The 13932-nt window shown below is 35.3% G+C and overlaps 1 protein-coding gene across 2 annotated transcripts in view; it reads left to right on the top strand.

Moving 5' to 3' along the window:
* The window catches only part of FSTL5 (follistatin like 5), a 277053-nt gene that overhangs the window by 211523 nt on the left and 51598 nt on the right, over positions 1-13932 (top strand). For both annotated transcript variants that reach the window (XM_048304427.1, XM_048304426.1), the window contains exons 9-10: positions 2636-2797; positions 4697-4831. In XM_048304427.1, coding sequence (XP_048160384.1) covers positions 2636-2797; positions 4697-4831 — 297 coding nt within the window. The remainder of the gene's footprint in view (positions 1-2635; positions 2798-4696; positions 4832-13932) is intronic.

The raw sequence follows: 13932 nt of genomic DNA, 5'->3' as shown, positions 1-13932 counted from the left end.
CTCAGCTGGTAGTCTTAATAAACTAAAAGCCATATTATCTAATTTTTAACCTTCTCCTATGTTATTATATTACATTTTTTCAATTTGCATATTGGGGTTATGTTGAAGAGACCATCTTCTAACTGGGTTTAAAATATCCCTGAAACCTACTGATTCTTGCATCCTCTCTGAGATAAAGTACGTTTGTGTATTTCTTGTAATGTAGAAATGTAAGGCATTTCTGTGATCTAATGGGACAGCATGCTGAGACATTCCTTTTAAATAGTTGAATAGGATTTGAAAATATTTAATCTCAGGCCAAAATAGACACAGTTAATTTTTGATCTTGTTATCTTCTTTCATTATCAACTGATACTTCATCCTCTAACCAGCTGTGTTTTGTGACACAGCCTAAGTATTCCACATTTTTACAGCTGCATTAAACAAAACTTTGGCGAATAGAAAATAGACTTCTTTAATCCTATTAAAGTTAATATTTTTTAATTGTTAGAAACAACCTCGAGCAAGTTCTCTCTATAAAAAAATTAAGGACAAGATAAATAGTTATTCATCTAAAAAGTTTACATAGCAGGATTTTTATATCTTGCTTAGCTATTGATTACCAATAGGAATATGTCCACTGTGATGTCACTGACACTACTGATGTGTGGTATGTAGAAGGCTTTTAATTGGTGAGCATATACTGCAGCAAGTTTTCAAACCTTGGAAAATTGATGTCAACAATTCTTATATTTTATTAATAAAAAAACTCATAAGATTAGTCTTATACATAGGTTCACAGAATCTGCTGAGTTGGAAGGGACCCATCAGGATCATTGAGTCCAACTCCGGGTCCTACACAGGACAGCCCAACAGTCATACCATGTGCCTGAGAGCATTGTCCAAACACTTAATGAACTCTATCATGCTTGGTGCTGTGACCACTTTCCTGGGAGCCTGTTCCAGTGCCCAAACACCCTCTGGGTGAAGAACTTTTTCCTGATACCCAACTTAAACCTCCCCTGACACAGTTTCATGCCGCTCCCTCAGGTCCTGTCACTGATCACCACAAAGAGATCAGTGTCTGCCCCTCCCCTTGCCTTCACAAGGAAGCTGTAGTCTGCAATGAGGTCTCCCCTCAGTCTCCTCCAGGCTGAATACAGCAAGTGCCCACAGCCACTTCTCACATGGCTTCACCTGAAAACCCTTCACAATCCTTGTGGCCCTACTTTGGACATTCTCTAACCACTCAGTGTCTTTTGTGTATTGTGGTCCCCAAAACTTCACTCAGGTGCTCGAGGTGGGGCCTCCCCAGTGCGGAGTAGTGTGGGATGCACCCCAGGATACGCTTGGCCCTCCTGGCTGCCAGGGCACTGCTGGTATCGACCAGGACCTCTAGGTCCCTTTCTACAGTGCTGCTCTCCAGCACCTCATTCCCCAGTTTATACACACAACCAGGGTTGCCCCATCCCTGGTGCAGAATCTGCCATGTTCCCTTGTTAAACTTCATGCAGTTAGTGATTGCCCATCTTTCTGCAGGACCTCTCTGCCCTCGAGGGAGTCAACAGCTTCTCCCAATTTGGTGTTGTCAGCAAAGTTGCTTAGTATTCCTTCAAGTCCTGCATCCAAGTCGTTAATAAGGTGTTGAAGAGAACTGGGCTGAGGATGGAGCCCTGTGGAACCCCACTAGGGACCGGATCCCTGCCAGATATTGCCCCATTCACTGTAACTCTTTGTTCCTGACCAGTGAGCCCGTTGTTCACCCATTATGTAACACAGTTATCCAACTGTGTGGACATTTTGTCCAGAAGGCTACCTGTCTTGTTTAACATCTTAATGATCTGAATGATGGGGCAGAGTTCTACCTTCAACAGTTTTGTAGATGGCACCAAACTGGGAGGAATGGCTGATAGACTACAGAATCTTGCTGCTATTCATAGGGAGTTTGACAGGATGGAGAAATGAACCAGCAGGAATTTAAGAAGTTCAACAAGAAGTGCTAGAGTCCTGCACCCAGGGAGGAACAACTCCTGTGCACTGGTATATGCTGGGGACCGCCTAGTGGAAAGCATCTTGGCAGAAAAGGACTTCAGAGGGAAGTCAGGTTGAACATAAGCTAGTGATGTGTCCATGTGATAAAGAAGGGAAGTGGTATCATGGGTACAGAAGGTCCTCTCTGAACAGGTATAGAAAAGTATAAACCTGAACAGGTTTTATGCAGGTAGAATGGATTGTTGATAGGTGTTTTGGAAAGAGGGAAAAGGTAGAGATGAATTGTTAAAGTTTGTGAAACAGGACAGTTACAGTCTTTGTACAACATATCATGACTTACTAATTGTACATTTTTCATATTTTATAAAGGAATCTAAGGAAAAATAAAAGTCTTATTACTCAACCACAAACTATTGAACTAGAATTGAGGCATTTTTCTTTGATACCGCAGGCAGTGAAAAGAGGTTTTTCTCACAGAATATTTTTTCTGCTTCATGTATTTTCTGAGACAGAATTCTGCATTGAATGTCACTGAATATCTGACTAATACCACATCTGCGTGTTGTTATATATAGCTGCAGGGGTCTTCTGAATTGCTTGTAATTATTTTTCTTAAAATGAAGATGATGTTCTTCACTAAGTTATAATTGTTTTCTGTATTCAGTTCCACCAGTTATCCGAGTCTATCCAGAGAGCCAGGCAAGGGAGCCAGGTGTGACAGCTAGCCTTCGGTGCCACGCTGAAGGTATTCCCAACCCACAGCTTGGTTGGCTGAAGAATGGAATTGATATCACTCCAAAGTTGTCCAAACAGCTAACTCTTCAAGGTAAAGGGGTGTATTTATTGTTTTCTACACATTGCTAGTGTTTTATCCATGCATTGTTTCCATACTAGCTGCCCTTTTTCCACAGTTTTAACTAAGGCTTGAAATCGAAGCTAAAACATTTCAAAAGATGTGATATCTTTCAGTTACTCCCCAAGACACATATCTTCTCTGCCTTCTCTTCGTTAGAATAATGATTGTATTTACTGGCAGGATTACCAGAAAATTCCAATGTGCTCTTCTCTGTTTGAAAATGTGCAGTATCTCAGTGGAGCAGACAGTCCTAGACCTGATCCCAGTCAGAACTGATAAGAATCTTAATGAGATTTGGGGACCTGATGGTAGAAAGGACTGGAGAAGAAATACCTGAAATGGATGTGCTGTTTTCTGAAGGGTATCAGCAGACCTCCATGGGAGTGCAAAGACTTTGCATACACACACACAAACCCTATCTCCCTCCCCAAAAAACCCCAAACCCCTCAAACCCCAAAAACCTGCAAAAACCCCCAAAACCCCAAAAAGCCCTATCAAAAACTAAAGGAAAGTCTTACCTTTAATCAACAGTTCATTTGTATGAATCTTCAGGGCTCAGCAAAATCAGTGGACCTGTCCAGCATAAAATCTTCATGCTTCTTCAGTCTTTCTGGTGATTTTTGATCAGCCATAGGAAAACAAAATCTCCTGCTACTAGTGTTCCCTTCAAAACTTTCACTCATCAACAAAACCAGGATGTTAATTAGGATAGTACAGCACTCCCACTGTAAGAAGCAGTGGGACAGACATGGCAAGTGCTTCTCTGAAGAGTTACTTTACCTGCAGATGTCATAGTCCTCTGTTCTTTCATGGACAGCTCCCCTGGATATTTGTGAACAATTGCCTTGCAGAAACACTTTCCACTATGAGTAGAAAGGGATGAACTCCTCTTCCATAGCAGCATTCTCTTAATTTTACCTTTAGGGATTTGAGGGAATTTTTTTCCCTTTCTCTCTGTTCCATATATTTATGATAAATAAATTAAAAGTGTTCTTCCCTAAGCAAAATATGTTTAATTCAATTTTCTAGCATTTAATTATTTGAAATACAATTTTGAAGATCTCATTACATTTTCCCTGAGATTTTTCTGAGTTAAACTATCTATGCACCAGCTTCAAGCTAAAAGGGTGCTACACAGTAAGACAGTGCCCCTTCTAGTCTTTAGAATACCTACAAAGCTGGTTTTTGTATAGTTCCTACAGCTGAACAAGTTTACTATACTTAAAATTCAATGAATCATTGTTCACACCATTATTGACATCACATTATTTAAAAGATCTTTGCCCGTGAAACCTGGACTGTTTGTCGTCATTCCTGCACAAGCTGATACAATTCCTGAGGTTTCCATAAGCTTCTACATTGATGTAGGTGAAAAATTTCAATGCACCTTTTTTTTCCTGTTGTTACACTACAGTCACACAAACCCAAAAGTAACTAGGTGACTCTGGTTAGGAATAACAAATAATTTTATTAAAATTTTTATTTACATTGAAAGTTTGGCCTGTTATTTTCCATGGATTATTTTGTGTAAAGGAAATTATGGTGTCAAGTGACCAAATACAACATAATAAAAACCCAATATTTACCTGATTAAAAAAAACTGTAGTCAAATATATATAAAACCTTAGATTGGTATTTGGCTCTGAAGTGCAAAATCAGCTGAGGCACTCTGGGTATCTGTGAGATGAAATAGTGCATGTAATTCACTAGCCAGTTGAATACCTTTGGACTAATTTGGCATGCCTCCAAGTTACGAAGTCAAGAATGAAAATGGTTTAATTAGTATAAGCAGAGAAACCCTTCTGCATTTATAATCTGAAAGCCCTAGCATTGTCTGCACATTGATTTTTTTTTTCCCTCTCCTTTCAGCAAATGGTAGTGAGGTTCACATTAGCAATGTGCGCTATGAAGATACAGGAGCTTACACTTGCATTGCAAAGAATGAAGCAGGGGTGGATGAAGATATTTCTTCTCTCTTTGTGGAAGATTCTGCTCGAAAGACTCGTAAGTATTGTGAGAGTTAGAAAAATGCATGCCGACCACACTCAAACATTTAATCAGTATTAAAACTATGAAGCATTAAATAAATTGGGTTTGTGCAGATAGGTGATTTAAAAAAATAAAGTTCAATTAATGGTATCCAAGAGTCACTGAAGGCAGAGTGCACGATCTGCACTATATTAAGAAGTAAAATGAAATCCCTGATTCATTCTGTGAATCAACGTATTTTTTACATTGCTGGTAAATTTTTGATAGTTTCCTCATTATAGATGTGTTGCATATGAAGGGAATGTGAAGGGAAAAGGGAACTGGATATCTATATATGGTGACTATTAGTGTGTTTTCCAGTGGTTTATGGGGGTGTGAGAAAAAGACCTTTTTTTCCTGTGTGTTATTGAGATATGCCAAGAGTCAAAATTGGCCCTCATGACATGAAAGTGATCATAAGACTTGATCGGACCTACTGAAGTGCCCAGCAGGTCCGGATCAGTTCCAGCCTGCCCATGCTGTCTTGTGCCTGGATGACTGTGGTTCTTCAGGATTGCAGAGCAACAATGAACACATTCACTTGCTATGCTGGGAGTTGAATGTGCCAAAGAAATCACTATCACTTCTAACAAGTAGCTTGCTTTATCCTCTGTTAAATGGTGGTGGGCTTTATTAACCCTGTTTACCTATTATTTGTCTAACTTGGTATTTCTTTCCTCTTGCCTCACTTTGCTTAGAAAAATCCATTCCTGAGTTTATACTTCACCCATTTTTTGTTTGATTGGTTTGGTTGGTTGTTTTTTTTTTTTTTTTTTGTGTTTTTTTTTTTTTTTAATCTGTTACTGTAATGAATACTATATATTTATTATAAATACATCTAGTAAAATGATGGTTGTCTTACTAGTGAGTGTGATTGCATTAACTTAAGACATTCCTGTTTATTTAGAAGCTTATTCAACAGTGCCAAGTACTCGGCAGGATACCAGAGACAGAATTAGTAGCGCTGCAAGTCTGCCTGACACTTCCAAGCTGCAGGACGTTGAGTTCTGTTACATATAGGTTTACTATGCTTTAAATGTTTCAGAGGAAATCTTCCATGCAGGAAAGTTTTATAACCTAAATGTTGATATCTTTGCTTAGCTGATTTTAGTAACACTAATTAATTGTCTTTTAAAAAGACTTAACATGGGGTTTTTTAAGTGTCATGAAAATTATTGTTCAGACGTTTCTGGGAGGGCACCTAAGGATAAGTAAGTTGTTTGATCATGCAGCATTTCTGGTAATCTGGTAATGTGAAGTAGCTTTACCACTTCCATTTGCCTTTTGCATTGTACAAAAAATGTTGTGAATTTTGCCAAATTTCAAGAGCCTGGTGAACTCTAGTTTGTGTATGTTTGGTTAAAACTTTGGCCTTAACAACAAAATATTTGTAGCCAACCATACAGTTTCAAAGTGTTTTAGTTAAGTAACTTTATCTTCTGAAGACCTGATCTGCTGTGAATATGATAGGGATATCCACAACAATGCAAAACACTTTTTTCAGGACTTGTAATGTGGTGTAATAATTTTAGGTCTGCTACCTTAGCAGGATTTGTAAAATCCCATGCCATGCAATGAACACAGCTTGTTACAAATACCTTAGGATCTACTAGCAATAAGTTTTTAGAATGACCATTGGTGTAATGAAAAATGTAAATGAAGGAAGACAGAATATAAACCAAATTATTTCTAATACAATTCATCCAAAAGATATAGTCATCTTCCTTCCTATAAAAGTAATTTACTATGCAAGTTCAATGTTGTATGTTGAAGGCAAGCGTTTTACCATTATGTTCCTTGGTGTTTGAACATGGTTTCCTAAGCATTGGTCCATGTGTAAATACTCATATAACCCACAGATGCATAGTTGTAACATTCAAATTTAGGTGTAGCAGATATTTACATTTTCAAGTCCAATTTGCTCAGCCACCCATTTCGGTACATGAGAGAAGACTACAGTACCTACCAATAAAAATAGCACTGTTGACATGAACAAATTATCTTAACAGGTGCAAATTTTTATAGATGCAGTTTAAAAAACTGCTGCTGTTTTTAAAAAAATTCTATTGCAGTGAGGAGTTGCTAGCATCAGAGATCTGATACTTGAAGTAGAAGGGCCTCATTATTAACTCTTCTCCACTTGTTTTTATATTTTTCCCAAAATTCTTGTTCATGCATGAAATTAGGGATTATTAGGGAATAAAATTACATAGGTAAAACCACTTGGATAGGATTTGGGTCTTTTTTTTTTACCCCACCCACACATATTAAGCACAGCTACTTTAATTTCAGGTCTGCTGATTAGGTAACAAGTTACATCCTAAAGATAGTCTCTGGTGAATGTAAATGTGTTTCCGTATGATCTGATATAAACTATTTCTGTCACTGATGACATTTTTATAAATTATTTTCCTTTTATCCTCCTTTAGGAGAATAAAGCAGACATATTTACTTTTTTTTTTTTTTTTGGTTCCTTACTAGAGAGCTCCCTTTTGGAAATCATAGGTTAGTGTTGTGAATAAAAGAAGGTCAAATTCTCACTAGCTTGTCAGTTAATCTGGGCTTTTCTCCTTTGTGATGTCACATAAGATAAAAATCAAAGCAAAATAAAAGCATTTCTGAACATTGAGGTGATTTGCTATTGAGAGTTTAGTGAGAACTTTACAGTTGAGTTCTAAAATATAAAGTACAATTGTAGTGCCTTGAGCATGACAGTAATTTCAAAAGCCACATAAAAAATACAGAACATGATTCCGTTACCAGGGCATGCATTTTATTTCCTAGAAAGTTTAATAGTCAAATTAAGTGTTCACTTTTGTACTTATCTGACCCATTGTTTATGTGCATATGTAAACTTTTGTGATTTAATGTTACTTTGCACAATAAACTAAATTTTTATTATTTTTCTGTGGAATCTCAATACATCCCAAATTTATGGAAAAACCCCTTTCAGTGCTTTGAGAAAAAAATAATATCTGTGGCAGAAAGGGAAAGGCTAGTTCATTTCTTTGCAAATGGGTAATTTAAACAGCTCCTAAGAGAAAATATTATATTTTCTGGTACCTCTGACTAAATTAAAATCAGTGTCATTATGGACAAGTAGATGGTTAAATAATAAGCAAACCTTTCCATCATCTGTCTAAAAATGCTATCAGACTGCTAGGTTTTTATAATTCACAGGATTTTTGCAGATTCATGTAATACACCTGTCTGTATTATAAAGAGAAAAGAAGTGAATGGCAAAGCTATACTGAATTGTGGGAAATGTGATGCTAGTAGGAAAAATAAAGTTATACAATGCAAAGTATGAATTGAGGGTGCTAGGGTCTTGTTTATTTTAAAGTTTCCAGTTTCAGATATTTGAAATCCAGTTCTCAAGAAAAGTCAATATAATTTTGATTATAATGGTTCATCATCAGGATGGTAATCTAGATGGAATTGAATGAAGAATACTCTGAAAATGCCTTGTCATCCAGATCTGTTCAGTAAATGCCAGCACTGAACACAAAACCATTGTTCTGTCTCACATAGGTAAAATTTTGAGTAGTGGATGACAGTCTCAAGAATAGTTTGGCCTCTTCTTAGCACATCAGCCTTTTTCAATGTACACTAAAAGTAAGACTTCTGAAAATATGTTTTCATTTTAACATTGTCTTAGGTGGGAGAAATGAAATTATTTTCTTTATAATACTTTAGTGTTAGACATGCCTTTTACCGATTAACTCATTCTGTAGCTGAAATTTTATTTATTTATTTATTTAACAACTATATACCAGCACATGGATCCTTTTTGGTAGATTTGTGAAGTTATAATGGAAAATTTTGGTTGGTATTACCTATATAAATATCTCTTATAAGTACTGGTGATAAATGTCTACTGTTCTCTTTTATCAGATCCTGTTTAATTCCTCTGATGTTGACAACAGCAGTAGTATCTAAACCACTTTTGAATGTGAGAACTGTGCTGTTTTTATTCTCTAGAGACTGCAAATTCCTTTTTTTGCTGTGAATTCAATTTTCCCTCAAGCTTGCAGTTAAAGCCATTGAGAATGAGATAGCTGGTCTGGGTGATAGCTGAATAACCCCTGCGGTGACTGGTAAAAACATTCTGGGGATTAATGACCTGGTCTAAATCTCATTGAAGACTCAAGAGTCTCCCCTACTGACATGATCCTCTAATAATACCTGAGAGAGCTCAGCTGTGTTGGAAGGAGTCTTTGGTGTAATCACATTTGTAAATACAAATAGCAGTTTAAAGTCTGGTTTTAGTTTCCTTCCAACATATTTTCATTTTTCAGAACAGGTATTGCATGGATTCATAGACTCAAGCGTGATGGAACCGTTTTATCTAACTCTATCTTCTACATTTCACAAGACATTAAATTGCAGTCTGTTCTGCCTGAATACAGATCTAATGCTTTGTTTGCCTGAAGTGTATCCTTACAGACATGCATATACCTGAGTCAGACATGCAGAGTCAAAAAATCCCTCATTTCTCTTGATATATTTTGCTTTACTTATTAATCAATTTTGCTAAGACAGAATAATGCTGTTTCCATTTTGAAGTCAGTTTTTCCTTCAGTTGCCTCCTTTGAGTCTCTCTCTTTTTTTTCCCCCCAATAAATTGACCTCTTAAGAATTGTTGTTCTATGAATATTGATTGCAAATTCTCACACACATAATATATAGGTCCCTCATAATAAGACAATTACCACAGTACTCAGTCTTTTTGTTTTGAGAATTCTAATTGGTTTGGTACAGTTTGGGGTTTTTTTTAAATGGGAACTGCTCTTTGCAGCAGCAGATGTATTATTTGTTTCTTTAATGTTCTGGAAAGAGAAATACGTATTTGGTAATTTTTTCTTCCATATCTATGGATCCTTTGTCACTATTTTCTACTAATATAAGCAGTGGAAGCTTGTTTATCTGTTTATCTCCCATATGCTATCAGACCTCACTTTCCAAGTCCTGTTCCGTCTCACATGTCTCAGTTAGTCATAGTCTGTTCTTTGTTTTCCAATACATCTACATTTCCATTTGGATATAACAAAATTTAATTCTTTTAGAGATGAACTTGACAAAGTCTTTCAAACATTTTCTTAGAACTGTTATTTATCATTACAAGTAATTCACAGACTTCTTAGGAAATGATTTTGTATTTGCTTACAGATCACTGATGAAAGTTGTTATGACACAATCCTCAACCTGTTGCTCTGGACATGCTCCAGAACGTTCTTCTTCACATTTTACTAATGATTTAACTACCTTCTCAGATTAATTATTTTGGCAGTTTTTAATTCAATTAACATATACTTTACCATTATTAAATAACTAATGTTTAATCAGAATATTCTGTGTTAACAAATTGAATGTTTAGAAAAATTATGGGTTACAACTATACAAATTTTTACATGACTAAACTTCTATTTACATCAAAAAATATAACCAAGTTTGTCTGTTAAGACGTGGTCTCTGTTAGAACATATTAGCTGACTTATAATTGTCTTCTTGTTTTTTTGATCTCTTACTGAATTTAATTCTATGCAAGTGTTGTCTGTTCTTTTATATGCCCCAGTTTAACTAGCCCACAGCTGCTTGAGTTATTAAGTTTCAGGAAGTGGGCAACTACTAGGAGCAAATATAGTGGTACTTTATGGCACTCCTAAACTTTATGATGTATTCTGATTTTTTTTCAAAACCAGTAGCACCAGACTAAACATCTGAAACAACTTTTAGCAAGTATTTCTATGCACTGCGTTTGTACCTGGATATTTTAAATATTTGTCTTGATTACACATAATTTACCCTCCTTTTTTTTCCTTTGTAAGGTAGAAGACATTCAATCAGGCTCTGTTTTCAATTATTATCCTGCCCCTGTAAAAATACAGGGCAAAAATATTTATAGCTATATATTGTCAACAGAACATTAAAAAACCAAACTAGTTCATAGCAGTACAATTTAAAACTTGAATAGCTCTGATATGACAAGGCTTTTCTTCTACCTTTAGTAGCAATCTGTGATGATTTCCAGGGTTTCTGCTGCTTCAATGGTATAAAGGAATGTCAGACTGCTGGAACTTCTTCTGTTAGCTGAAAAATGGGATTTCGTCATAACTAAGACTACTTCTTTTCTTAAGGATTCCAATTTCTCTCTTTTTGTAAACAGGTTCTATATTCTACTGCCCAGCATCCCTGCAGCAACTGATAAAAGATGGCTTTCATTTTCTACCTTGTAATACGTGCAGATACATTTTAAGGGACTCTCAAACCCTTTATTAATGGATAGCTTTCTCCCCCATACTGCTGGATTTACCATCATTTAAAGCATGTACACACAAGCGTACAACTCCACTGTAGATTTCTGCTGATGACTACATTTGATAATCACAGACAGATTGGATCAGCCCAACTCCTAGAAGCCATAGGGCAAACCAAAGTCATCATCTTGCTGTTGTTGAAACACTGTTTGGAAGCTGAAGAATTTAAATGTAGAACAAAGATATTTTGGCAGTGTATCTTGACAATAAATTTATGAGAAGGTGGAGTGGGCAACATGTTACTGCCGTTTTTTTATTGATACACAGTACAGTAATAATCACAAATAGAGGAGGAAGAAATTACAACTTCCATTTGTGGGATTTATTTATTTAATGAGGTTCCATTGCGGTAGTAGTAAAACCAATGGATTTGGTCCAATTTCAGTTTTTAGTCAAAGTAACATTAATTGAATATGGAATATAATACATAGCTAAATATACCAAATAAACCATTTTGTTAACTTAGGAAAAAGATAACAAGGAAGACTTACACTAATAGTGGAATATTTAAGAGAAATAATGGAGTGGAATATATTGATGTAATCTGATACACATATGGAACATCAGATTACACTGCATACAGATATTTTTTTTCTAAAGAAAATCAGGCAGTGTAAAAAGCAGGAAAATAAAAAATATTCATCATCAAAGACAAGTGAGTATTTTCAAGGGTAATTTTCAAATAAAATTTTTATCTTAGCTACTAGTAAAATAGTTTGGAAGTAAAGTAACTCTAAAAATCTGTATTTTTTTTTGTTTTGTTTCTTGATGACTTTGACAGGTCCATCAGTTGTGCTTTAGTTTCTTTTCTGATTCTACCATACTAGCACCATTGATCATAAAAGCTCATGCTGTTTCCTTTAAAATGAAATTGGTCTGTGGGTTTGTTACTTTTTATTTTTTAAAATATTATTATTTCTCTTAATTATTTCCAAAAAATTGTGTTAAAAAGCACAGTTCAGTTTGCCCTTGATTAATATGACTTCTTTGGTGTTTCTCTTAAATTTTATTGAGACATATCTATGTACCTTGGGGAGACAACTGGCATGATAGATAGTTATCAAGTAAAGCTATTAAGACATTTTCAAGACCAATTTGAGAGTACTTGATTGTCTTTTAATATTTAGTAGGTTTCATTTTGGTTATCAACCATACGCTTTTGTGTTACTGAATTCGCCCACTATGACATCAGCATAGGCAAGATAATTTATCCTTTAGATTCTTTCCCCTAGTCACAAAAAGCAGAACAAATGTTCTCTGCCTCATGCACTGTATCTTAGGAATACATTTTAAAAAAATCATATAACTGTTCCATGCCATTAAGTAGCTCTGTTTCTAACTGGGCCTTTTTTAGGTAATGTCATAGTCCTATCACCTAACAAGATTATGTGATCTGAATGCTACTGACTTGACAGGTTTATGGCCATCATAGGCAACAAGACATCTCCACTGTCTGGAACTAGGAATAAGACTAAAAGCCTTTTGATGGTGATTTATGGCCTAAATTCTCTCTGAAAGGCTTTATGCAATTTTAATAGAATCTTCCTGTCACATCTGATACTGAATGGTACCTATTTACCTAATTTCCTGAGATAATTTATGCTGGCATTTTATTTTATGGCAGAGCTAAACAAGTTTATACTTGTTGACAGCATCGTAGGCAAAGACTTTATTTCAAGCTACCAAGTAATTCAGCTCATGAACCGTTTTTTCTTCCTGCTAGTGTAGACTGGATTGAGTTAATGTGCTATGGGAAAGAACTTATACATGATTAATTATAAAGAATTATACAAAATGTAGAAAAATAAGCTAACATGTTCATATTTGAACAAAATTAAAATGTCAACTGTTGACTTTTAACTGATAAATAATAGTCTAATATACATAAACCAGATCTTTGGTTATTGTATTAGCTAACCTGAAATGAAATTAAAGTGCATGTCACATAAGAACAGATTGGAATTTTGAAAGAAATTTTAATGGCAATTATTTTTAAAATACTTGAAGCAAGCAATAGAAACTTTAAAAAAAGTGTTGGCTTCACAAATAAATTAGTTTTTATATATTTGCATTTGTATATAAATCAAACAAATCTGAATTTCTTATAGAAAGAATGAAATTAAAAGCAGTTATGTGCATAACTTTTTTCATTCGGCTGGATTGTGGAAGCTGAGCAAAAAGTAATTCATGTCAACCTCATCTTCACTTTTAACACAATTATTTTTAATATACAAATAATAATTAAAAACTTATGTGGTTCAGCAAAATATAGTAATTATGGTATAGATTCACCCTGTAACATAAGGGTGTGTATGCATTAGAGATGTGAGAAAAGAGAGTGAGTAAGACTCTCATCCGTATAGGATTAATCTAAACAGTTGACAGGTGGTGGCTGTCAGTGAAGTAAGGAGACAGCATCCCTTTAAACATCTTGAAATTACTTTTTTTATGCAATTGAAGGTGCAGTAGGTTATAATAGGACAATTCTGAAAAATAATATTGAACTACACATTTTTGTCATATGCCTTACTGCATTTTCTATTACATCTACTTGTGACCTCCTGCCATCATGGAATTGAAGGCACTGAAAGGGACAGTGGTTTCCTATCTGACAGTGCAAAGCTTAGAGCAATCAGCTGACATGAAACCATTGATTTTTTTTATCAGCTGTTAAGTTCTGATAGAAATTCAGATAAAATATTTACAAAATATTGAGTACAAAGCTTGTGTTTTGATGAGATGAAACTTGGAATTAACAAC

This window comes from Corvus hawaiiensis, chromosome 5 (assembly GCF_020740725.1).
Source record: "Corvus hawaiiensis isolate bCorHaw1 chromosome 5, bCorHaw1.pri.cur, whole genome shotgun sequence".
In the NCBI taxonomy this organism is placed as follows: Eukaryota; Metazoa; Chordata; class Aves; order Passeriformes; family Corvidae; genus Corvus; species Corvus hawaiiensis.
The sequence above is the reverse complement of the archived record's forward strand: the minus strand, read 5'-3'. Positions and strand labels throughout refer to the sequence as shown.